The sequence below is a fragment of the Hylobates moloch genome, unplaced genomic scaffold (assembly GCF_009828535.3).
Source record: "Hylobates moloch isolate HMO894 unplaced genomic scaffold, HMol_V3 SCAFFOLD_7, whole genome shotgun sequence".
Taxonomy (NCBI): Eukaryota; Metazoa; Chordata; class Mammalia; order Primates; family Hylobatidae; genus Hylobates; species Hylobates moloch.
In genome coordinates this window covers 115,889,634-115,917,079 of record NW_026652282.1, presented here as the reverse complement: position 1 = coordinate 115,917,079, position 27,446 = coordinate 115,889,634, and the positions used below count along the sequence as shown (strand labels likewise).

General features: G+C 39.5%; 1 protein-coding gene across 1 annotated transcript; it reads right to left on the bottom strand.

Moving 5' to 3' along the window:
- Nucleotides 1-10,250: 10,250 nt before the first annotated feature.
- On the bottom strand, nucleotides 10,251-26,625 carry ZNF449 (zinc finger protein 449). The gene is made up of 5 exons (XM_032757672.2): nucleotides 26,604-26,625; nucleotides 23,953-24,406; nucleotides 22,100-22,304; nucleotides 11,418-11,531; nucleotides 10,251-11,225 (listed from the first exon to the last, which is right to left on the bottom strand). The coding sequence occupies exons 2-5, from the start codon at nucleotides 24,304-24,306 to the stop codon at nucleotides 10,342-10,344; spliced, it is 1,557 nt and encodes a 518-aa protein (XP_032613563.1). The 5' UTR covers nucleotides 24,307-24,406; nucleotides 26,604-26,625; the 3' UTR covers nucleotides 10,251-10,341.
- Nucleotides 26,626-27,446: the final 821 nt, after the last annotated feature.

Genomic DNA, 27,446 nt, shown 5'->3' with positions numbered 1-27,446 from the left:
TCATCTACAGGGTTGGAAACAACTACCTTTAATCTCCTGTTAATGTTGGTATTTTTATCTCTTCCCATAAATTATTAATGTTCTTAATGACATTTAGAATGGTGAATCTTTTCCAGAAGGTTTTCAATTTACTTTGCCCAGACTGATTAGAAGAATCACTCTCTATCAATAATGGTAGAGAATGATTCTCATACCCGCTATGGTAACCATAGCCTTATAAAATGTGTATCTTAATGACTTGAAAGTCAAAATTACTTCTTGATTCATGGGCTGTAGAATAGATGTTGTTAGAGGTGGAATGGATGTTGTTAGTAGGCATGAAAACAACATTTATCTCCTTGTAGATCTCCACCAGAGCTCTTGGGTGACCATTACATTGTCAATGAACAGTAATATTTTGAAATAGATTTTTTTTTTTTTTTTTTTTCTGAACAGTAGATCTCAATAGTGGGCTTAAAATAGTCACTAAAGCATGGTGTAAACAGATGTGCTGTCATTCAGGCTTTGTTATTCCATTTATAGAGCACAGGCAGAGTTGATTTAGCATAATGCTTAAGAGCCCTAAAGGTTTCAAAATGGCAAGTGAGCATTGACTTCAACTTAAAATCACCAACGGCTTTAGCATCTAACAAGAGATGAAACTTTGGCATATCCTTTGAAACTTTGGACAGGCATTGAATTTTCCTCTTTAGCTATGAAAGTCCTAGATGGCTTCTTCTTCCAATTGAAGGCTGTTTTGTTTACATCGAAAATCTATTGTTTAGTTTGGTCACCTTTATGAATTATCTTAGCTAGATCTGGATAACTTGCTGCAGCTTCTACTTCAGCTGGCACTTTTATGCTACGGAGATGCCTTTTTCCTTAAACCTCATGAACCAATCTCTGCTAATTTTAAACCTTCCTTCTGTGGCTTCCTCACTTCTCTTAGCCTTCATAGAATTGAAGAGAGTTGGGGCCTTGCTCTGGATTAGGCTTTGGCTTGAGGAAATGTTGTAGCTGGTTTCATCTTCTATCTAGACCACTCAAACTTTCTCCATAGCAGCAACAAGGCTGTTTTGCTTTCTTATCTGTGTGTTCACTGGAGTAGCACTTTTAATTTTCTTTAAGAACCTTGCCCTTATATTCAAAACTTGGCAATTTGGCACAAGAGACCTAGCTTTTGGCCTATCTTGGCTTTTGACATGGCTTCCTCAGTAAGCTTAATCATTTCTAGCTTTTGATTTAAAGTGAGAGAGGTGTGACTCTTCCTTTCACTTAAACACTTAGAAGTCACTGTAGGGTTATTAATAGGCCTAATTTCAACATGGCTGTGTCTCATGGAATAGAGTGGCCTAAGATGAGGGAGAGAGATGTCGGAATGAGTGATTGATGGAGCAGTTAGAGCACACACAACTGTTTATCAATTAAGTTCACTATCTTATGTGGGTGCAATTTGTGGCAGCCTGATATGGTTAGGCTCTGTGTCCCCACTCAAACCTCATCTTGAATTGTAATCCCCACGTGTTGAGGGAGGGACCTGGTGGGAGGTGACTGGATCATGGGGGTAGTTCCCCCCATGCTGTTCTCGTGATAGTGAGAGAGTTCTCATGAGATCTGATGGTTTATGTTTGTGGGGGTTCCCATCCACCCATTGCCTTGTGCTTGCTTCTCCTTCATCTTCTGCCATGATTGTCAGTTTCCTGTGACCTCCCCAGCCATGTGGAACTGTGTCAATTAAACCTCTTTTGTTTATAAATTGCCCTGTCTCAGGTAGTATATTTATAGCAGTGTGAGAATGGACTAATACAGATAATTGGTACCAGGATAGTGGGGAGCTTACCACTCTTAAGATACTTGAAAATGTGGAAGTGACTTTGGAACTGGGTAGCAGGCTGAGGTTTAAACAGTTTGGAGGGCTCAGAAGAAGACAGGGAGATGAGGGAAAGTTTGGAACTTCCTAGAGGTTGTTAAATGGTTGTGATCAAAATGCTGATAGTGATACGGACAATGAAGTCCAGGCTGAGGTGGTCGTGGATGGAGATGAGGAACTTATTGGGGACTGGAGCAAAGTCCACTCTTGCTATGCTTTAGCAAAGAGACTGGTGGCATTTTATCCCTGCCCTAGACATCTGTGGAGCTTTGAACTTGAGAGAGATGACACAGGGTATCTGGCAGAAGAAATTTCTAAGCAGCAAAGTATTCAAGATGTGACCTGGCTTTTCTGAAACCGTACAGTTATATGCATTCACAGAGATGATTTAAAATAGGAACTTACATTTAAAAGGGAAGCAAAGCATAAATGTTTGGAAAATTTGCAGCCTGACCATTTGGTAGAAAAGAAAAACCCATTTTTGGGGGAGGAATTCAAGCTGGCTACAGAAATTTGCATAAGTAACAAGGAGCCGAATGTTAATAGCCAAGACAATGAAGAAAATGTCTCCAGGGCATATCAGAGATCTTGAAGGCTGTCCCTCCCATCACAGGCCCAGAGGCCTAGGAGGAAAACATGGCTTCATGGGCTAGGCCAAGGGCCCCGTTGCTCTGTGCAGCTTCAGGACTTGGTGCTCTGTGTCCCAGTCACTCCAGCTCCAGCTGTGGCTAAAACGGGCAAAGTACAGCTAGGGCCATTGCTTCAGAAGGTGCAAGCCCAAAGCCTTGGTGGCTTCCACTTGGTGTTGGGCCTTCAGGTGCACAGAAGACAAGAGTTGAGCTTTGGGAACCTCTGCCTAGATTTCAGAAGATGTATGGAAATGCCTGGATGTTCAGGCAGAAGTGTGCTGCAGGGGCAGAGCCCTCATAGAGAACCTCTGCTAGGGCAGCGTGGAATGGAAATATGGGATTGGAACCCCCACACAGAGGCCCCACTGGGGCACTGCCTAGTGGGGCTGTGAGAGGAGGCCCACTATTTTCCAGACCTCAGAAAGGTAGATTCACTGATAGCTTGCACCATGCACTTGGAAAAGCCTCAGGCATTCAATACCAACTCATGAAGGCAGCTGCAGAAGCTGTACTCTCTAGAGTCACAAGAGCAGAGCTGCCCAAGGCTGTGGGAGCCCACCCCTTGCATCAGCATGCTTTTGATATGAGACATGGAGTCAAAGGAGATCATTTCGGAGCTTTAACATTTAATGACTGACCTGCTGGGTTTCAGACTTGCATGGGGCCTGGGCCCCTTTGGCCAATTTTTCCTATTTGGAATGGGAACATTTACCCAACTGTAATACCCAATATACTCCCATTTTATTTTGGAAGTAAGTAACTTGCTTTTGATTTTACAGGCTCATACGCATAAGAAGGGGCTTGCCTTGTCTCAGATGAGACTTTGGACTTGAACTCTTGAGTTAATGCTGGAATGAGTTAAAACTTTGGGAAACTGTTGGGAAGGCATGATTTGTTTTGAAATATGAAAAAGACATGAGATTTGGGAGGGGCCGGGGTGAAATAATATGGTTTGGCTCTGTGTCCCCACCCAAACCTCATCTCGAATTGTAATCCCCATGTGTTGAGGGAGGGACCTCGTGGGAAGTGATTGGATCATGGGGGCAGTTTCCCCCATGCTGTTCTTGTGATAATGAAGGTGTTCTCAGGAGATCTGGTTGTTTGATAAGTGTCTAGCATTTGCCTTTTGCACTCTCTCTCCTGCTGCCTTCTGAAGAAGGTACTTGCTTCTCCTACCTCTTCCATCATGATTGTAAGTTTCCTGAGGCCTCCCCAGCCATGTGCAACTGTGAGTCAATTAAGCCTCTTTTGTTTATAAATTACCCAGTCTCAGGTAGTATCTTTATAGCAGGGTGAGAACAGACTAATACATACCCCCAAACGATTAGAGTACTAACATTAAAGATTATTGATCACAGATCACCATAACAGATATAGTAATAATGAAACAATTTGAAATACTGTGAGAATTACCAAAATGTGATAAAGAGACACCAAGTGAGCACGTGCTTTAGCCACAAATCTGGGTTGCCACAAATCTGCAATTTGTCAAAAACGCAGTACCTGTAAAACACAATAAAGTGAAGCACAATACAACAAAATCCCTGTATGCATATCTCACATTTTCTTCATCCATTTATCAGTCTATGTACACTAAGATTGATTTCATATCTTAGCTATTGTGAAAAGTGCTGCAATGAACATGGTAGTGTAAATATCTCTTTGGGATATTGATTTTAATTAAATATATATGCAGAAGTGGTATTGATGGATCAGATGGTAGTTCTATTTTTAATTTTTTGAGAAATCTCAATATTGTTTTCTATAATCGCTGTACCAATTCACATTCCCACCTAGAGTATACAAGGGTTCTTTTTTCTCCACATCTTCACCAACACTTGTTATCTTGTTTTGTTGTTGTTGTTTGATAACAGCCATTCTAACAGGTGTGACATGATATCTCATTGTCGTTTTAGTTTGCATTTTCCTGATGATTAGTGATGTTGAGCATATACCCACTAGCTATAGGTCTGCTTTTTCCTTTTTTCTTTCTTTTTTTTTGAGATGGAGTCTTGCTCTGTCGCCCAGGCTGGAGTGCAGTGGCATGGTCTCGGCTCACTGTACTCTGCCTCCTGGGTTCACGCCATTCTCCTGCCTCAGCCTCCGGAGTAGCTGGGACTACAGGCGCCCACCACCACGCCCGGCTAATTTTTGTATTTTTAGTAGAGATGGGGTTTCACTGTGTTAGCCAGGATGGTCTCGATCTCCTGACCTTGTGATCCACCCACCTCGGCCTCCCAAAGTGCTGGGATTACAGGCGTGAGCCACTGCGCCTGGCTATAGGTCTGTTTTCTAAATGCTTTAGTATCTCTTTCCCAGTTGTTCATCTTACCAGATGTTATATCTGCTTTAAAGATATTGCCACTCTCTACTGCTGTGTTAACGAACCACTCCTAAGTTCAACAGTGTAAAACAACAGCCATGTTATTATGCTTCCAAATTATGTGAGTTAGGAATGTGGACAGGGCACAAAGGGATGGCTCTTCTCTATCCAAGATATGTAGGGCCTCAGCTAGGATGACTCAAATGTTTCGGGGTTGCAACTGCTGGAGCTGAAGGATCCACTTCTAAGACAAAATGAGATAGCTGAGGTGGCTGAAGAACAAGCTCAGTTCAGAATAACCACCAAACAGCCTACGGGTGCCTCTCCATATTGATCAGACTTCCTACATGGGATCCAAGAGCAAGTGCTTCTACTGAACAAGATGGAAGCTACAAAGTCTTTTATGACCCTACCTCAGAAGTAACAGAGTATCACTTCTGCTGTATTCCTTTAGTAGCAGTCTCAAGCCTGCCCAGATTCAAGGGCAGGTGACAAGAGACTCCATTTTTGATGGGAAAATAATTTGAGGGTATGCTTTAAAACTCCCAACAGGTAAAGAAATCAAGACTTGGAGACTTTGTCAAGGTCATTTGTTTGGTAAACAAAGAACTTCTCAGTGTTAATTATACAATCTCTCTGCTTGTAAATGGAGGAATTGGGGTTAAGAACTGTACACTTCTGACCGGGCGCGGTGGCTCATGCCTGTAATCCCAGCACTTTGCGAGGCCAAGGCAGGCAGATTACTTGAGCCCAGGAGTTCAAGACTAGCCTGGCCAACATGGCGAAATCCCATCCTACTAAAAATACAAAAATTAGTCAGCCATGGTGGCGGGCACCTGTAATCCCAATTACTTGGGAGTCTGAGGGAGGGAGAATTGCTTGAACCCAGGAGGTGGAGATTGCAGTGAGCCAAGACCGTGCCACTGCACTCTAGCCTGGGCGACAGAGCAAAACTTCATCTCAAAAAAAAAAAAAAAGTATACTTCTTTTTCTCTTCCCTGTTCCCTTGGTGTGTGTGTGTGTGGGGTGTGTATCTGTTACAGCAGCATGTAAGTAACATCTTAGGGAAAGGGACTCTAGTCTTCCCAAGATGAACTGTACTTCTTGGGAGATAAGGTAGTACAAGTGTTTCCTTCCACTCTAGGCTAAAATGAAGGGCCTCTAGTTCTTCACTGTTCACCCTCTACTTTCCTGCATTCATAGGAAAGGAACCTAGTTGAGAAGAGGTGGCTGAAGAATTACTGTAGAATACACTTCAAAGTAGAGGTAAACAGATCTCTTCTAGGGCCAACAGGTAAGGTATGATTTTCAGGAAAGGCCTCAAGTTTTAGAGTTTTGAAGTTATCTTCAGTAATTAATACATTTATATTCTTGTACTAGGTGATAAAGATGTTCATTAAATGTAAATATTTAAAATATACCAACATTTTAGTAATTTTTACTATCTTAGAATCCTCAGGAAATGTAAACTTAGGTCTTGCTAGAACTCTGAGAAGTCCTTTCTGACAATGCACAAAAAGCTGGATAGAGGCTAACCTATATATCACTCCAGGAGAAAGAGATTTACCACCACTTCCAATCCCAGTGGTTAAAGTCTCAGGGATTGGGAACTGAGTAAACTGATGATCAATGCTAAGGAGAGGCTAAGAGATGAGCTCTCTTACCAACCCATTTCACATCTGTTACAGAGGACTATTAAAGAAGCAGGGGGCTGGGCCCAGACTTAAGGGTAAGCTTCAGTTATTTATGAGAATATTCAGCCCATATCAGTAGGCTAAAAATGAGAGAGGGTTATAGGAATAAAGATGACTTAGTTTTCTGGAGGTGCCCAAGACTGTTTCTCTTGGGGATTCTATGGTGAGTGCAGGTGCAAGAGGACAAAGTGTAATGACTCTCTTCCCCTACCTCATGGGGAGGCTTGGGGGCTGGTTCCCCTGTTTATTCCCTATTTCTCTGGATTTTAGCCTAGCCAACATCCTCAGTACACTATGAAACAATCCCTGAGAATTCAGGAGGGTCACAGTTGCAAAAACCTCAATGTGCCCTGTACAGGTTCTCTCTGCTTTCAGAAAGACAAACAACTATGGGATCCTGAAGGAGAGCGTTCTCAGCCTGGTTTGAAGAGTCCAGGTCTCCCCTAGGTCCTTTAGCTTCCTGTTTTAACTGCCTGCCTCAATGCCCAGGCAGCTACTAACAATTGCTGTATAACATCCACAGAACAGACCAAAGGTGGTAGAAAAAACTTACCAAGGGAAGGGAGAGTACAAAGGTTCAGGGAGGCAGAATGGGGAGCAATTCAATCTCGATGTCACCAACCCTTCACAAACACCAGGAATACGCCTAAAGACATTAAAGTAATTGAGCAGTCCAAGGCTCTATTCTAAATTTGCACCCTATAGAGCTCTTATTTTCTAAGGTTTTAGGATACTTAACAAATTTTATCAAATGTAGGTCTTTAAAAAAACCTAAATGAACTTTCAAAGCAGAAACAGAACGAAACTTGTTCTCTAATCACAATGTAGCAAAACCAAAAATTAAGAGGAAAATGGCAACATTGTATATCTCTTAAGTCAAAGAGGAATTATAATGAAAACAACAACCATTTTGAAATCATCAATAAGAACATTACATATAAAAGCTATGAAGTATGTCCAAAGCCATAAAGAGAAGAAATCTATAGCTTTAAATGCTTTTATCATTAAACTACAAAGAATGAGAATATAATATGGGGGTTATTTATTGAAAGCTTACAGTGTGTGGGGCCAGAGCAAAATATATTTCATTTAATCTTCCTAGTACTTTTGAGGTAGGTACTGTAATTTCCCCTTTATAATAGCTAGGAGGTAGGTACTGTATTTTGCCCTTATCTTTTTGAAATGCTCAGAAGTACAATTAGGCATAGAAATATAATTATCCATGCAATGTTCTAAATATGTTATCTGTTTCCAAGAACTATTTCATGTGTTTCTTGATTCAATGCCAGAAATATTTATTCTTATATATAGGGCACTGTAACAAAGAATATTAGACATTCTCTAACTTGTAAAAATCTAGTCAAGTATATTTGATATAAATGAGAGGGAGGATGCAACTCATATTATGATTGCAACTAACCCTACTAGCCAAAAATGGACTGTATTAAATGCTAAAAATGATGCATAATCACAGTGCCATGGTTGCAGACAGAAAAGCGATTCCAACTTGGGATGAGGACAGGAGTCAATTGCCATGCTTGTTGCCACTGTTCAGGGAAGAAGCTCTAAGTTGTTCAAATAATTAATTAGTGCAAGTGAAGCAGGAAGAGCACATACATTTCCGCTTTATTCAAATATTGCATAAATACAGAGCAGTTGGGCACATCCATTCTAAGGCACTGTTCTGGTTTGAATGCAATTCCACAAGAGAGAAAAGAGAAGCCATTACATTCTGTATTTTTCATTTCTACATTCAGACTCCTCCCATATTATACATTTATTGCTACTGGGATATCAGTTTGAGCCCCAGACTTATAGCAGCATCATACGTTGACCTGGATGACAAGAATTAAAGATACATCCTGGGTCTAGCAATTGGTATAATTGGCACTTAATTATAAACTCTCTTGCATTATTCTCCACCTGTTTCCCAACTCTTGTTTAACTAAAAATATTATAAAATCTTTATGAGCCTGATCCATGAATTATATTTCTTTACTAGCTTCCACTAAGCCTAGAACAGGACTAGTTAGGCACATAGTAGATACCCCCAAAGTATTTATATCACTTTCGAGAACTTCAATGGAATAGAAGAGATATACTTTCCCTAACTGTAGTTTAAGGAAAGGATGACTGAATATCTTCGTAAAGGGAAAATGCTTGAAAGTCCTATTTCTTCTATTTTATAACAAGGAACTAGGCTCAATGAATATTTTCATGTTTTAACAGGTTTAATTGACAATGAGAAGTCCCTTGCTTTGGGAATTTGAGCTGTTACCATGATTACATGAGAACATTTATATAAGTAGCAGTGTGTGTGTGTGTGTGTGTGTGTGTGTGTGTGTGTATGTAATTATAAGTAAAATTCAAAGAGGTTGAGAATCACTGGGCAACTTATACATTATCTGAATTAGTGATCCTCATCTTCTTAAAATGATATGTGTATATACATATGTGTGTGTGTGTGTGTGTGTGTAAATGTAAGTAAAATTCAAAGAGATTGAGAATCACAAGGCAACTTAAAAATTATTTGAATTAATGACCCTCACCCCCTTAAAGTAGTATGTGTGTGTGTCTCTGTGTGTGTTACACAAATTCATATATATTTTAAGAATTTTTCATAACACCCTTAAAACAACTGGAGATAACTAGGCTTGGGAGCAACATAACTATACTGACAGCTATAGAAATATCTGTTTAAGGCAGTGTGTTCCAAGAGACATTTGAGGAATATTAGTTCTGTAGCTTATTACTGGGTATATGAAAAAGGTTTTGGGGTCAAATAAGTTTGGAAAACATTGAGCCAAAAGGGGTACTTTTTCTCTCCTTTCTAGAGGACCTCTCAGAGATTCTCATATGCTGATGTGCACTATGAATCTAAGAGGTGAAACAGCAGGAAGTAATTCCCAAATATATTTGCAGAATATCTAGCAGAACTAAGTATTCTATGACACATACATAGGGAGACGCTGAATTAAAGAATGGGTAAAATTTTAAAAAGCACTGAAAGACACATGATTGAATACCAAAGGAGAGTGAAATACCAAAGGAGAGCAAAAGACCCTGGTTTTTCAGTCAATCAAAATTAAATTAGATTCTGCTTGTATAATTTCAATCGCCAAATGGATTCTTCCAGACATAGAGCTTACTTATTCTGTGAACAAAATAAATTACCAAATTAATACTCTGCTTTTAGCAGCATTACCACAGACTGCTGACTAAGCAGACTAGCAAACTGCAAAATTCAAAAGTAAAGGTTAAAATCTTAATTTCCTTAAACATAAAAAATTTCAGTGGAAATAACCCAGTTCTTACCAGGCAAATGACATCCCCTTCATCCTTGTGTTCCTGACACATTTTTATTGTTTGACAAAATTCACTGTCTCCTTTCTTGCCACATGGGACACATCTAAAGCTTTGAATGAATATAATCATCTTTAATAATGACAGCAGAATAACTATAGTACTGCTATAATCAATACGTCTGATAGACATGTTTATCCACTATATTGACCCTACCTCTAAAAGGATTGTCATAATTTATATGCTTTATGTTTACACCTATGATACAGTTGCCTTGGAACACAAAATTTTTCATTGTAATTAAAAAAAGAAGAGTTGTGCAGACAGAAGAAATCAAATCTAAGAAAATCACAGGAGTAGATAAATACTCTAGAATTCATATACCTTGGAAGATGGATTTTAAAACTAGTAAAAAAAAAAAAAAAGCTGTCTATGTTCTTATAAGCTCAAACAAAAGCTTCCAAGACAAACAGCCTGCTGCAGGATAAGATTTTTTTTTGAGTTAGTGTCAATTTGTGTAGGACCTGTTTCCCTTAGCAATTCTTAAATAAGTCCTCTAAAGTGAGTGACCTGGTGCATAATAAGGCCGGCTCTCTGTCTGAAGCTTTTAGAACAATGAGTACACTTGTATGGCTTCTCCCCTGTGTGGATTCTTAAGTGAATAACGAGGCTTGGTCTCTGTCTAAAACTTTTCCCACAATAATTACATTTAAAAGGTCTCTCTTCAGTATGCGTTCTCTGGTGCAAAGTAAGAGCTGTCAGTCGACTAAAACTTTTCCCACAATTATGACATCTATGAGGTTTTTCACCTGTATGAGTTTTCAGATGTCTTTTAAGACTTGATCCATGACAAAAACTTTTCCCACACTCAAGACATTTATACGTTTCTTCTTCAGAATGGGTTCTCTGGTGCCCTATAAGATGTGACCGCCGAGTGAATCGCTTTTTACATACAGTGCATTCATAGGGTCTCTCCCCTGTATGAAGTCGTTGGTGTCTATAAAGGTCTGAACTACGAAGGAATCTTTTCCCACATTCAGGGCATTTGTGAGGTTCTTCTCCTGAATGAATTCTCTGATGCCCAGTAAGTTGTGACTTCCGAGCAAAACATTTTCCACACTGAGGACATCGGTGAGGTTTCTCTCCTGGACTCTTTTTCTTATGGGGTTTAGGGTTGAGAGGTTCTTCCAAGTTGGAGTTCTCAGGTGTCTCTCTCAGAGTGGGGTTCTGCTGATCTACCAGTTTTGCTAAATCTGTCTGCAAATCCTCTGGGGGGGTTTCCCATTGATTTTCTAACTGTACATAGTCTTTTTGCAAAATGGGACCCTGGAGAGCATTCCCCTCTAAAGTTACAATAAATGGATACATAGTCTCCATTTTTTTCTGTTTTGAAGTATCTTCTTCATTTTCTATCCCGATCTCAAAACCTGAGAGAAGAAATAGAAACTGCAGATGATATTGTGTTCCATGGAGAAAAGAAAGTGAAGGAAAATGAAGAGTTATATTAAACCAGTGGTAGGAACATAGAAATTCCTAAATAGAATTCCAAACTCTTTATCTTTATTTAGGTTAAATTTTTCTTTTTTTTCCCACTAGTATATCAAAGAACAATTACTTACCTATCTTGGAATCAAGTAATTGTTTCATTTCTTTAGAATCCTGTAATTCCTTCACCCATGGCTCTTCTCTATTCTCCAATGAGAAGTTCATGTCAAGTTTTGGTAATGGATATCCTGGCCAGAAGAAAGATGGGAAGCATTACAGTTTGGCTCATCAAAGGTTTTTCCAAAATTTAGGCTGATTTCTTGGACACATAGCCTCTTAGTATCTACTTCCTTCTCCATTACTATTACTTCACCTGAGTCTCTTACAACAGTCTTTTCTTTAAAAGATAAGAGCAAAATGAAAATGAGGTGGTGTTCAATTCAAAGCTATTCTCTAATCTATGGAAGTTGAGTGAATAAATTCTGTGCTGAAATCAATGCACTAAATCATTTCAGCATCTATTTTGATACCAGATTTGTTTAGGTTAGAGCTAAAATATAAAGTAAATTTCATAAAGTTTTGCCATATTAATAATGGGAAACACTGCTACTGAGTGCCAAATGAAGAAAGAGAGGTGAAAGTAGTAAAGTGTTTACTGGAAAAATTTCAGTGGAGTCTTTTGAATTTAAATGAAAATTGAACTGGGTTGAACCTAGCAAAAGCTGTATTTATGTTGGTTTCCACTGAAGTCTAAAAGTGGATTCTCTTAAAATTAGCCCAAATAACTTATACAGGTGAAAATGACTACTAGCCAAAATGACTACAAAATAGTATTTCAAAGTGTCAATCTAAGGACAACCAGGTGAAGTTTCTAACCACTCATTCTCGCCTTGTCTGACCACCCCTCTCCTCATTGACAGCTGGTTGCTTACATCCTCTTTTCTGAGCCCCTTATTCTCCTCCTTTATCTCTGATCAAGTTTACTGGTCTTCAGTGAAATGTGGGCTGTAAATTACTAATTTGATATCTAAATGTAGGCTGATGTTTAAATATTGGTATTATTAAAATGACATTAGGAATTTAATTTGACTAATGTTAATCTGAAGGAAAATTTAAATTCCAGAACATTATATTCAAGGCAGAGGAAGTGGGCTAAAATACCCTGTTTTAGTTTTTCATGAAAAAAAATTTCCTTTTCAAGATTAAGAAACTAAAGCTGAATTTCAAATAAAAGTGCTGTTTAAATTCACTATTTTGTTTTCATTTGGATTTCAAAGCTAAGAGTGAAATTACAGGGTAATATGAAACAGGTCAAATAAAATTCAAGGTAATAGATCAAAAGAAAGCTGCTGTGAAGTAAAAGATGGAGTTTCAATTGAAACTTGGAATAGGAGAGAATAGCAAAGGCTTAGGTACAAAATACTGACTTATAATCTAAATGAATGGTAATTTGAATCCACATGACAAAGCAGCACATGTAAAAATAATTATGTAATGAGAAAAGACAGTATTGCTTCTTTCTTTTGTTAAAAGATGTAAAAGGCAACTGTATAAAAATATGTATATAATGTATTGTTGGGCATACAACATATAGAAATGTAATATATTTCCCAATAACAGCAGAAATGAGGTGGGTAAGAGCAAAGTGTATGGGACTGAAGAAATGACTCCAGTTGGTAATTCAAATCCACAGGAACAAATGAAGAAAATCAGAAATGATAAACAATGTTAATATAACAAAAGTTATAATATATATGTATTTTCCTTTCTTCTTTCAGCTTCTTAAGAGTCTTAAAATTATATAAAGCAATAATTATAACAATGTATTCTTGGGTTTAAAACATTTTTGATGTAACACGTATGATAGTAATATGACAAAAAGGGGGAAAAGGGAACAGAGCTATATAGGAGAAACATTTCTATATCTCACTGGCATTACGTTAGTATAACTTTGAAGCCAATGATAATATGTACATGGTAAATCCTAGAGCAGCCACTAAAGAAATAAAAGTAGTAAAATTATTAAAGTAAGTAAAATATTACATGAGAAATATTTACTTAATGAAAAAGAAAGCAGTAAAAGAGGGATAGAGGAACAAAAAAGACTTGAGGCATATAGAAAACAGAAAGCAAAATGGCAGATATAAATCCAACCATATCACAAATGAAATTAAATGTAAATACATTAAATGACTTAATCAGAAAGCAGAGAAGGTCTGACTGGATTGAAAAGATCCAGCTATATACTGTTTATAAGAGGTATACTTTAGATTCAAAGATACAAACAGATTGAATGTAAATGGATGGAAAAAGATGTATCATACAAGTAGCAACCACAAGACAGCCAGTCAAAATAGGCATTAAAACAAACAAAAAACCCCTGTTACTAAGATATACAGGATCATTTTATAATGATAAAAATATCAATCCATCAGGAAGACATAACAATTATAATCATGTATGCACTTAATTTCTGAGTACTAAAATATATAAAACAAAACCCGACAGAAATAGTACAAGAACCAGATAATTCAACAATAGTAGTTGGACACTTCAATAACTCCTTGCACTAATAGATAGAAAATCTAGGCAGAAGATCAATAATACAAGACACAGAAAATACTATAAACCAACTAAACATAACAGAATTGAAATGAGAATCCAGCAATAAATCCATATACCTGTCCTGTGGTCAACTGATTTTGACAAGCGTTTCAAGGATATTCAATATAAAAAGAATAGCCTTTTCAACAAATCATGCTGAGACACCTGGATGCCTCCATGGGAAAAAAATATTATTTGGACCTCTACCTCCCACCCTATTAAAAATTAATGGAAAAATAGATCAAAGTCTTAGATGTAAGAGCTAAAATTATAAAACTGTTAGATGAAAACACAGGAGAAAATTTTTGTGACCTTGGATTAGGCAATGATTTCTTAGATAAGACATCAAAAGCACAAACAACAAAAGAAAAAACAATTGCATTTGACTTCATCAAAATTAAAAAAATATTTTGGGCTACAAAGGACACTATCAAGAAAGTGAAAAGATGGCCCACAGAATGGGAGAAAATACTGGCAAATCATATGTCTAATAAGGGACTTTTATCTAGAATACACAGTTGACCATTGAACAACATGGGTTTGAACTACACAAATACACTTACAGGCAGATTTTCTTCCACCTCTGCCACCCCTGAGACAGCAAGACCAAACTCTCCTCTATTCTGTTGATCTACATGTCTATTCTTATGGAAGTACCACACTGTCTTAGTTCATTTGTGTTGCTATAAAGACCTTTATAATGATCTACTTCCACTTAATGAATAATAAATACATTCTCTGCCTTATGATTTTCTTAATAACATTTTCTTTTCTCTAGCTTACTTATTGTAAGAACACAATATATAACAAATATAACATATGAAATATGTGTTCATTGACCATTGATGTTATCAGTAAGGCTTCCAGTCAACAGTAGGCTATTAGTAGTTAAATTTGGGAGAAACAAAAATTATGTATATGGATTTCCAACTGCACAATAGGTCAGCACCCTTAACCTCCACATTGCTCAAGGGTCACCTGTATGAGGAACACATACAATTCAATAATAAAAAGACAAATAATTCAATTAAAAATGGGCAAGGGAACTAAATAGGTCTATGAAAATATACAAATGACCAATAAGCACATGAAAGCATGTTCAGCATCGTTACTCTTCAAAGAAAGAAATGCAAATCAAAACCACAATGAGTCACTATTTCATACCTATAGGATGGCTAGAATAAAAATGTCAAATAATAATAATAAATGTCACCTAGGATGTGAAGAAATAAGAGTGCTTCTACACTGCTGGTGGGAATGTAAAAGAGTGCAGCCAGTTTGTAAAACAGTCTAGGAGTTCCTGAGAAGTTTAAACATAGAGTTACCATATGACCTAGCAATTGTGCTCCTAGGTATATACCCAAGAAAAATGAAAACATATATAAATACAAAATGTCATACTGAAATTTTTATAGCAGCATCATTCATAATAGCCAAAATACAGAAACAACCTAAATGTTCATCAGCTGTTGAATGAATAAACAAAATGTGGTATAATGTCACAATGGACTATTCAACCATAAATAGGAATAAAGTACTGATACATGTTACAACATAGTTGATCCTTGAAAATATGCTAAGTGAAAGAAGCTAGTCATAAAAGACCCCATACTGTATGATTCCATTTATATGAAATATCCAGAATAGGCAAATCTACAGAGACAAAAAGTAAATTAGTTGTTTCTTTGGAGTGGGAGAGATGGGGGCCAAAAAGTGATAACTAAAGGGTACAGGGTGGTGACAGTTGTACATATTGTGAATCTACCAAAAAACATTAAATTGTACAATTCAAAGGGGTGACAATGTATGGTATGTGAATTATATTTCAATAACACTATTTTAAAAAGATGTAAATGTAAAAAAAATTTAAATATTGACATCATTAAATGATATTAACAAAGTAGTTTGGCTAACATTAATCTGAAGTAAAATTTAGATTTCAGTACATTATATCAAATCCTAGGAAGTAGTGTAAAATACTTTATTTTATATTTTCACGGGGAAAAAAACAATAGATTTTAGATTAAGAAATATAAAATACACTTCCAATAAAATGTTTTATAAACTCACTATTTTGTTAACAAAGCTTGGATTTAAACCCAGGAGTGGGATAACTGATGATGTGGTGGAAGAGGCCCCCCCCCAAAAATAGAAATTATACATTTAAAAAATAACTAAGAGTAGAATTGGATTGTTTGTAACACAAAGGATAAATACTTGAGGAGATGGATACCCCATTTACCGTGATGTGATTATTATGCAATGCATGCAATGTATTAAAATATTTCATATACCTCATAAATATATACACCTACTATGTACCCGCAAAAATTAAAAACAAAAAATTTTTAAAAGTTAGTGGAAAAAAATAAACTGGAGTTCATAGATTAAAGAAAGCTGCCATCAAGCAAAAGTGAGAAGGAATTGAAACTAGGGAGAGCAGCAAGTAGCAAAGGCTAAGGGTGGTAGAAGCCTGGAGGCCCAAGAGATCTCAATATGAAAGCCAGAAAAACAGTTTTGGGAATGACAGGAATTGTTCATATGGCTATTCTCATCTTACAGAGCACAAACTTGAAACTCTTAAGGTTATAGATTTAATCAAATATCACTTCAAAACCAGGCCCAGACACCTGCTCCTTGGGTAAAAGAAGCTCTATGACCTAGTTGAAGGACTAAAAGTAGCCCTGGAAGCAGAATCTGGTACCCATGAGATCTAAGGTCAGAAGTGTTACTACCAGGCAGCTGTGTCTCACGGGCTTCCCATATTGGCCCTCAAGTCTAGCTGCTACTTTCTGCACAGCAACAAATTACAGAGGTTTGAGTACTTTTGCTTTGGTTCCTTGTCCCCAGCATCATACTCCTGGTGCCAGCTTTCAAAAAGCTTGGCCCCAAATTGGGTGCATCAGGACAGTCTCCACACCTTGGATGTGAGAACATGGTGCTCATACTTGAGCTTCTTCATGGATGTCAACCTAATGCACTTCTTATATGTGTAGCACAGCCCACCCCAACCCTGTGGTCCTGAGTAATATTCAGATACTTCTGGACACTGTCACCAATTTATCTGCATTTCTCAACCTTATTTTCACAGTCTATGTCAGCTAAAACCAATTCCCATTCACTTTTGACCTATGTCTCACCTTTAGGTATCAGTTCCCATCCTCTACTCTTGCATATTGAATAAAATACCACCACGAATGCTGAATAAAACTGATGCCTACTGAAAGGGTTTCCACAGATATTTGCCCTACTCTGTTGGCCAACATAGCGAGAACAGTTATGGCTCTTACATAGCAAAGATAAGTGAAGATGAGCAGAATTTGGCATTCCTATATATTGTGGTGGGAGGATAAATTGGTACAATAATTTCAGAAGGCAATTTGACAATATCTATTAAAGTTTTAAATGCCCACTAATCAATCAATTCCAATTCTAGAAATTTATCATATGAATACCCACATATATAAGTATTCTCCAAATGTTTTCTAGTTTGGCTCCATGGCTTCCGGGTCAATGTTGAGTGGCAATAAAAAAGCAGGCCTTAATGCCTACTTCTGTCAGGGGGCTCTTCTCTTTACCCTCAATGTAAGCTATCTGTAAAGCTACTATTATTGGATGAGTGGTTTTACAGTAATAGAAGAAACATTAACTGCTGGTCAGTAAAAAGAGAAGGGCCCTACACTCTACTTCCATGAGCTCATTTTCTTTTTTAGCTCCCACAGGAATGAGAAATACAAAGAAATGATAAATGTTTAAGGTGATAGATATGCTAATTACCCTCATTTGATCATTACACATTGTACACACATATCAAAATATCACTCTGTATCCCATAAATAGGTACAATTATTACATGTCAATTAAAAATAAAAGGAAAAAAGGAGGGCCCTACAGATAGAAACCAAAGCCTGTTACCTTAAATTTAATCATGTCTCCTGGTTTTGAGACCATAGTCTAGAATATTAGTTTTCCAATGACAATAATATATTGCCCAGGATGTTAAATTCATCCTCTGGCTATAGCTAAGAGATCCATCATAGGTATACTACATTTGACCAAATTAAGTGAAGAAATTTTACTTAGGAAAAATTAACTGAAGAAAAAAAAGGAAATTATTTTTGATTTTTTTTTTTAAGTAAAAGGCTATTAAGTCCAGGCATGGTTGATTCAAAATATGCTCCCAAATTCTTCGGTATTCTTTCCTTCAAGAGGTGGAACTTCCTTTTCCTTCACTTAAGTGTGGGTTGGACTTAGTGACTCTTCTAATGAACAGAATATGGTATAAGTATGGTATGTAGGTAGGTTATCAAAGACATTGTGTCATCCTCCTTGCTTTCTCTTGGATCCTTTGCTCTGGGGGAAGCCTGTTGCCCCATCATAAAGATACTTAGGTAACCTATGGAGAAATTCCTTTGGCAAGGAATTGAGGCATCCTGCCAGTCCCTGCTGACATCTTCACAACAACTACAAGAGAGACTCTGAGCCATAAACATCTAGTAGATCACTCCTGAATTCCTCTCAAAAACAGTAACATGATAAATACTTTTTCCTTTAAGCTGCTAAGTTTCGGGGATAATTAATTACCCTTCAATAGCTATCCAATGCAAAGAGGGAAAAGCAATTGGAGATTAACAAAGAAGGTGCTTCATTGAATGTTCCCCTCATCCTAAACTCAGGGAATGGCTTCATTAAGCCCCATTAGCAAAGACTGTCTCGTAAGAGCTTCACTACACCAAGAAATGTCATTACCACAGTTGGGGGTTAGATATTAGCTTATGGTAAATTTTTTGGTATAGTAGAATAATCTGAAGAAGTTTAAGTTATAAGAATCTTCTGATGCTTTCTAGACAGCATTTGTTTGTCCTATATTTTATTTTAACTTTTCATCTCTCATATTCTTCATCACCAAAAAGATGTGATCTTTTACATTTCACATACATTCCAAATGAAACCTCATCAATTGAAATGAAAAACCCAAGGCTTTGACAACTCAAAATGCAATTCAGTTTTGGTGTATGAATTTTGAACTCCATATTTTCAAAGATAAGCATGATATATTTTATGTTTTTAGGATTAGCGTCTCCTTGCCTCTTTCTGATACATTCTAATATTATTGCCTATCTCTGGCATCAAAGTGTCCAGCATGAATTCAAATAAGGGATTTTGTTTTAAAGTTTATGTCTTCCTTAGGTCACTTTATATTGTTCACTTCAGTTCTCTTTTATTTTGCAATGAATGTGTATATTGTTTTCAGTTATATTACATGAAAAAATATATATGCACAATTCATATATACTCAACAACCTAATTTTTTGCTCATAGGAAATAGGTTCCAAACATTAATATAAAATCAATTGACTTCTTCCATTACTTTTAAATTTCTTCTCCACTCAGCTGGCATCTTGTGCTTTCCATTCAGTCTACAATAGAATGTATTTCATGTAATACATCAAATATATTTTCGTTTAAAGTAAAAGTTTAAGTAACCTTTAAATAATAGAATAAGCCTTGCAACATTTTTCAAAGCATAATATATCACTTTAAATGGCGATAAGAAAAGGGTAATTTCCTGTTCTCCAAATTTGTAATTTTTATCTGTTAAATTAATTAATTCTATCTATCCTTTGTTAAATATACTAGATTTCCATGTGCTTTAGAGAGCAAAATATTAACACCAGATAAATATTGCTACTATGTGGTATTTGTACCTGCAGTGTTGACAAAAGGAGCGAATTAACATGGAGAATCAGAATGCAAATGCAGAAAGAGTTATACTTCAAAATATTACTAGCTAAGTTTTACTATTTGTTCCAGGCATATACACATAAACCCGGTTTTCTTTTTTCTTTTTTTTTTTTTTAAGAATTCCTCAATAGACTATGAAATGTAGATGATGTAAAGCTTGGAACATAAATGGCAATATCATATAGTTCTGCTTTGACCACAACATGTATACTTGTAAAGTTTTCCTCTTTTGTCACTTTTATTTAAAAATCTGCTGGAGACCCATAAGAACCTCAAACTCTGTATGTTCAAATCTAAACTCAACTTGACCCACCGAATCTGATCTTCCTCTTTTGTTTGTCATGTCAGTGAATAATATTACCATCTACCCAGTTCAATGGCCAGAAACCTGGATTCCATCCTTACTCCCTTCTTCTCCATCACCCTGACACCCAGTCAATCACCAAGCTCTGTATTTCACACCTGCTAAGTATCTTTTGAATTACATTTTCACTCCATCATCACCAACATGCCCTTGCTTTAGAACAACATCTTCTCACCTGAATGATGGCAACAACCTCCCAAATGGGGTTCCTGTTTTCAGTAGTATGTACCCATTCCTACTATAGCCAGAATAATCTCCTAAAATGCAAATTTGTGTGTATCACTCTGGTACTGGAGAACCTCAAAATGGTTCCCCACTTCCCTGATAATCAAGTGTACTTCTCCATGAGGCTGCAAGTTCTTCATGACCCAGGACGCTGCTTCTCTCTCCAGCCTCTTCTATTGCCACTCCTGCCCCACTGCTCTTCTATGTCCCTTGCACTGCAGCAGGAGGTCTTCTCTCTCTCTTCAGAACTTTGCACATGTTGTTGCTTTTGATCCCAGCCCTCTCCGCTTCCCATGTACACCACTCCACAGGCTCACTTTGATCCATCCTGTAGGTTTTAACCCAGATCCTCCTTCCTCCAGACTTCCCTCTCAGCCAAAAGCTGGTTAGGTGGCCCTCCTCCATGCTCCTGGGCATCCTATTCCTCCCAACACACCATTTACTGTCAGATTTCTGTTACATACAGGACAAAAAGTCCTACCGACATATCTGAATTGTCCACTGAACTGTAATCTCCAGGATGACCAGAGCTGCTTTTCTACCTTGTGTGCTACTGAATCCTCAGGGTCTGGCATGGCGTCTGGCTCCTCAAAGGTGCTCACAGATAGTGTACAAATGAATAAATGATATTAATATGATGTGGAAAGGGGCATGGTTGCTAATCCTTGGTACTGAGCTAGTTATGGATAGATCAGACATTTATATTTTATAACTTGGACAGTTCTTATTTTCATTTTTTATGTGTCTTCTGTGGTCTCAGTATTTAACAGTCTCTTGAACGTGTGAACATGTTGAAACAGTGCCTGGGGGAGTCAGGGGAGAGGGTTCTGGCCACACTCGGGCCAAAGCTTTAATGCGAGGGGTAGAAGAGGTATGGGGAACACTGGGTAAGAAAACCCCAAAGGAGAAGCCGGGTGCAATGGCTCATGCCTGTAATCCCAGCACTTTGAGAGGCTGAGGCAGGCGGATCACCTGAGGTCAGGAGTTAAAGACCTGCCTGGCCAACATGGTGAAACCCCGTCTCTATGTGTGGTAGTGCATGCCTGTGATCCCAGCTACTTGAGAGGCTGAGGCAGGAGAATAACTTGAACCTGGGAGGTGGAGGTTACAGTGCGCCGAGATTGCGCCACTGCACTCCAGCCTGGGCGACAGAGCAGGACTCCTGTCTCAGAAAAAAAAAAAAAAAAAAATAGAGAACCCCAAACGGGAATAAAATATAAGAGCAACTGGACTATGTGATCTTGCTGCCTTTCTCCACTTGGACTTTCTCCTTCTAGAACTAACCCCTATGGTGTCTGGGCCAGTGATTCTCAGACTTTAGTGTGTGTAGCACTCACCTGCAGAGCTTGTAAACATGCACCCGTGGTGCTCATGCTGCAAATGGTCTGCTTACTACAGTTTGAAAAACACTGTAATAGGTTTTGATTTAATGAGGTAGATATTTCCTTTAGACTGCAGTAAGCGGTTGATCTCACAGGATCTAAAGAGACTATATTACTAAAGTATTAAGTTTGAATAAGGCTCTGATGCCATAAAAGCAACCGAGGCCCTTGGGGCCCACAACATCACAGTTCCTGTTGATTAAAATTGGGCTGAGAAATGAGTCCTTATCCAGAATCCAAACTCCCATAGTTTTCCTGTGTAACATTCTTGATCAAAAGACTCCTTATCAGGGTCATTAGCTTAAAGAGTTCCTAATCCCAGGGTTCTATCCAAAGTGCTTTGTTCCCTACTATTCCCAGAGAGACTTTTTCCTCTTCTTTATCTGAGTGGTCCATTTCCAATGGGTAATTGGTGTTTCTAACCCACCCCTAACCCTTGAGAGTTCCTGAACTCTCAAAACAGAAACAAAAGAAAGGAGAGAAACCCTTGCCTTACCAGGGTCCAGAAAGGTCTGACATTCTCCAGTAGCACCATAGTTCAGCTCCGGTGGCCCTGCCTGTGGGATCCATGCCTCTGCTACTGGGGCCTCCTGGACAGGTCCCATTACCTGGAGTGCAGGTGACTCTAGGTGCATGGTTGGTGGTATGTGTGCCGTTCCCACTGGTGCCAATTCTTCCAAGAGCATGTCATGCATATCAACCTGGGGGAAATGCCAGAACCATCACTTTCAAGTCTAGACCAACAGTCTCCAGTAGAATTGTATGAAAATCATGCATGTAATTTTAAATTTTCTAGTGGCCATATGAATAAATTTTTTAAAAAGTAAGGCCAATCTTAATAGTACGTGTTACTTAATCCAATGCAAACAATCAGGATTTCAACATGTAATCAATATGAACAATTATTAGTGAGATATTTCACCTACTTTTTTCATACCAAGTCTTCTGCATGTGGTGTGTATTTCATACTTACAGCAGATCTCAATTTGCATTGGCCATATTTCAAGGGCTCAAGAGCTGTACATGACTAGTAGTGACTGTATTCAGCAGCAAATGTCTAGACCACATGAAGATAAAATCTTATATAGTAAACAAAACCAAGGAGACAGAGAAAGGAAGAGCAACCACCAACCCAAGTACCCTAGGGAGACAGAAAACTTCAGAAGACTCCTGTTCAGGAGCCCTGAAGCTAACAGCTCCTGCAGAGAACCCCCATAGACAAGACTGGAGTATCCCTGATGCCCATCTGGAAGCTCCTGCTCCCTTTTCCCAAAGATACTGCCCTCTCTCAGTCATGGCACTTCTGAAAAGAGGCTTTACACAGTCATTCTGAATGGCAGACAGTGCCACTGTCCCCATGGGGAGTTTCGGATATGCTGACAGGTGGTGGCTATCAGAATTTAATGGAACATAATTTACAATGCAGAATTGTTCCAGGTCCCTACCAAGTGTGGAATGTCCCACTCAAACATTCATGTGAGTAAAAAGAACCTGTCAAGAACCCTACCTTGTTGGTCAAATAAGTACAATTGTTTGTTTTGTTTTGCATAGTTTCAGCACAAATGAAATTTTCTAGGAATGCACTAATGTGAAAAGCAAAGACTACACTGCTTATTGTTCAGATTTACCAAGAGTCGTATGCCATTTTGGAAAATCACATGACGAGGAGCAACACTGTTCGTAGTACTTGAGCTTTATCAGTCTGAATTTCTGGCTGTCCCATTCACAATGATTCTAAGCATAGATGCAAACATCTGACAACTTCATGACATTCGGTCAGGCCCAAGCATGTATATGTACAAATCCCTACAAATCCCTATCAATTTATAACAAACTATGTTTCTTTTCCTTTATATTCCTTCTAGACTTGACTCAGGGTTGGCAAACTTTATAAAGAGCCAAATAGTAAATATTTTAGGCACTGTGGGGCACATTCACTGTCAGTTCTTCTCCTTCTTCCTCTTTTTTTCAATGACCTTTCAACAAGATAAAAAACCATTACATACAGAGTATATAGATAAACAGGGTATGGCTAGAATTGGCCTTCAGGCCATGGAGCAATTTACTGATGCTTTGGGTTGATGTATGTGGGTAGATTATGTTGTCTGTCAATTTCATTTGTGCATAGTAAAGTGGACATTATAAACTATTTGTTACAGAAGGGGAATTGAGTCTGATAGAGCTAAAAGCACTGACTCATTTGCTGAGTTCAGCAGAAGAGAAAAGGAAAAGGACTCCGGAGAAATCTTGAGGCTGGGGAATGACATAGAGACAAATGTGTGGTCTAGTCCTAGCTGTCTCAGCTACTTCCTTTGGACCAATCACAAAGATCCCACATTCTTTTCTTACCTGCTGCTCTGGTATCTCAAGTTCTCTCTGTAAGTCTTCTATCAGTGACACAACTCTTTCTCTATTCTCTGGGCAGTGCTCCCTCACCCAGGTCTCTATCTCTGTGGGCAAGATTGTTAGGAATTGCTCCAACACTAGCAGCTCCAGGATTTGTTCCTTAGAGCGCATCTTTGGCTTCAGCCATTGACAGCAAAGCTCCCAGAGTTTGTTAAATGCTTCATGAGGCCCAGCTGCTTCTCTGTACTGGAACTGCCTGAAGCGCTGACGGAAAACTTCACAGTCAGTATCATACTCTTGAAATACAGAGCCTTGATTCAAGGATGCCTGGATTGCACAACCCAGGGCCACAGCCATTGCCCCCTTCCAGCAGTTTACAGTTTATCTGGAGCCTCACTTCGCAGATTCCGACTTGTTTCTCTCTGAAATCGTTGGGGTGGGAGGGAGCCACCTACAGCTAAGGACAGAAAAAAATGAGAAAAGAGAAACAGGAGTGGTCACAAGAGGGCTTACTTAGCTCCATTAACTTCTTTTTTACCAAAGAACCTCCGTTAACTTCTTTTTTACCAAAGAACCTGTTAACTTCTGTTTTTACCAAAGACCTAAAGTAGTTCATTATTTTTCTCTTAGTTTTGAGAATCTGATGAAAGCTTCAGACTCACTTCCTAGAAAAATACACATACACATCCTTTTCTGCATCTAGTTTCTAAGTTTATAAAATCTCAAAGCCTCTAGAATTGTGCTTGCTGTCCAATATGGGGTGACACTTTAAGTTTAGTCAAAAATTTAGTTTCTCAGTAATATTAGCTAAATTTCAAATGCTTAATAGATTTCACTGCAAAAAGGTCTATTGGACAGTTCTGCTCTAGAATTCCATGGTCCCAGGCTAAGGACCCTGAATTTATTAATAAATGAACCCTTATAGATCTCTTGGCATTTAACCCATTCCCAGTTTAATTCCAATTGTCATGTGTTTCTGAATATATGTAGATCTCAAAAGAAATGGCGAAGGAATACTAACAATACTTCCAAAAAACTCTGAAAGTCCATCTAGCTTTAAGTACCTCCTAATGGCCTTCGACCAAAGTGAACTTAGGTAGAGCCATGGTTTGCAAAGGCAGCAAATTGTCCATCTCTCATTCTTGTCCTCACCGAGTCTGCGTAATTCCCCCAGTAAACCCATGCCATTCCTTCCCCACTCCCTTCCACCATAGCATTCCAAGAGGATCTCCTATGTGAAAAATACACTGCAATAAGGAGGCCATTAGGAATTTGCTATGCATTCATAAACAACGGATATTTGTTGAGTTCATGCTATGTGCCAGGTACTGTTCTAAGCATTCTACAGATACTCGCCAATTAACCCTCACCCAAGGTTAGGAGCTGGGTACTAGTATTATCCCCTGGATACAGATGAGGGAATTGAGGTTTGAGGCTTAGGGGGATTGAACAACTTGTCTAAGGTCACGTGGTAAATGCCAGAGGGAAATGGTGATTACGTCAAAATCTATATTCTCCAGCAATCAAAAGGTCTAAAAACATCAAAATATTCTTAGTATAGTCTTTGAGGTCACAGAGACAGTCACATACATGTTTCTACAGGTCTCAAGACCTGTACCTGCCCATGTGCCTTGGGTCCTCTCTCTCTGCAGGTGCTGAGACAGCTGCTGTAGTTGTCCTCTTCTCTGGAGGGGATTCAAGGGAAAAAAGTACTCATGACTCTCTTCCTACCCAGTCAACCTAAATCAGCACTCTGTCCTTGTATCCCCCTTTACCATGATGGTAGCCCGACTTTAGCAGATCGATTTAGGTATGATAACCTGCTAGCTGTGTGACCCTGACACCCAGTGCCTCTTCTGTAACAGAAGATAATCATAGCATCTACTTTATAAAATGTTCTGCGTGGATCCAATTGCATGGGAAGCGAATAGCAGCATGCCCGGCACAGAGGAAGCACTCAATTAAAGTTTATTGCTTGTCAGGAGTCATTCCTAGGGGGCCTCTATTTCCCAGAGTCTAGGCACCTAACCGTTGCTGGAGAGCATCCAGGAACTGTGCTGTTTTTGGCTCTGGACCCACCCGTTAATCTGCTCCAGCCTCACAGCTGGCCAGCCCTTCCCTGACTGACCCAAAACCTTCCACCACGTCTACCAGGGAATTGACCCTTCGGGTTTCCTTTGATGGACCCTTCCCAGAGAAACGTTCATTTCACTGTGGGACCAGTGATTTCTCTCTAAACCTTCTCGTAGAGAATCCACCCACATGGGGCCTATAAGAAAAGCGATGTGTGTAAAGAGAGCACTTGAGGAACGGCAAGAGTGACACGTCCCTAAAAAGTGTAAAAGCTGATTCAAATTCGGATGCTAGTGTCTCGGGCGCGGCCCCTGTTCGCTCTTGGGCGACGAGGTCCCGACGCCTGGAGGGGAGCTCCCAGCCCAGGAGGACTCCCGGGAAGGCCCGGTCGGGTCGCAGGGAGTGGCGGCGGGGACCCTGGCCGGATAGGGGCCCGCCGCCCACCACTCCTTCCGGCGCCCGCCGCCCGGGGCACAGCTGGAATCACCCAGTTGGCATGGCCCCGGCCATGGAAAGGAGCCCCGCTACCCGCGCCCGCGCCCCAGGGAACGGCCACGCCCTCTGGCCGCTCGGGGACTCACCGCCTCAGCGCCCACGGTTCTCCCAAGCTCACCGGCAACTGCCCAGGGCGCAGGCGCGGGGCTGCGCTACGGACTACATCTCCCGGCAGGCCACACGCCGCCCGCCGCGCTGTGCGCCCACAGGGATGCTGACGTGGGAGGGGCTGGGACTCTTCCTGGCTTCCAACCAGCCTCAAGCTGTTTTGGAAGGGCTCCCATTTCCTGTTTAAGCGCTTCTTAGTCGCAGGGTGTTGGGTGGGGCGAACCCCGGGTCGTGATCCAAATGAGCGCTTTTCCTTGAGCCTTGGAGTAACTGGAGCGGGTGGGGACCACCTTTAAATCTGTTACGACCCGGTCAGTGATTCTTAAACCCGGCTGTGTGGGGAGAATTTGTAGGGAGAGCTTGTTAAAAAGTCGTATTTCGGGGCTCCACCCGCTACCCTGACGCATTGAATCTCACAGGAACCCGGGGATTCGCATTTTAATAAACCATCCTGGAGATTTTGACTCCGGTCGTCCGCCTGCAGTTCACAGTGGCTTTGGATTTGCTTTTTTTTTTTTTTTTTTTTTTTTGAGACGGAGTCTCGCTCTGTCACCCAGGCTGGAGTGCAGTGGCGCTCCGCCTCCCGGGTTCACGCCATTCTCCTGCCTCAGCCTCTCCGAGTAGCTGGGACTACAGGCGCCCGCCACCGCGCCCGGCTAATTTTTTGTATCACCGTGGTCTCGATCTCCTGACCTCGTGATCCGCCCGCCTCGGCCTCCCAAAGTGCTGGGATTACAAGCGTGAGCCACCGCGCCCGGCCTCGGATTTGCTTTTTAGTATCCCCATCTTCAAGACCTAAGCTTCGATCTAGCGACCCCGCC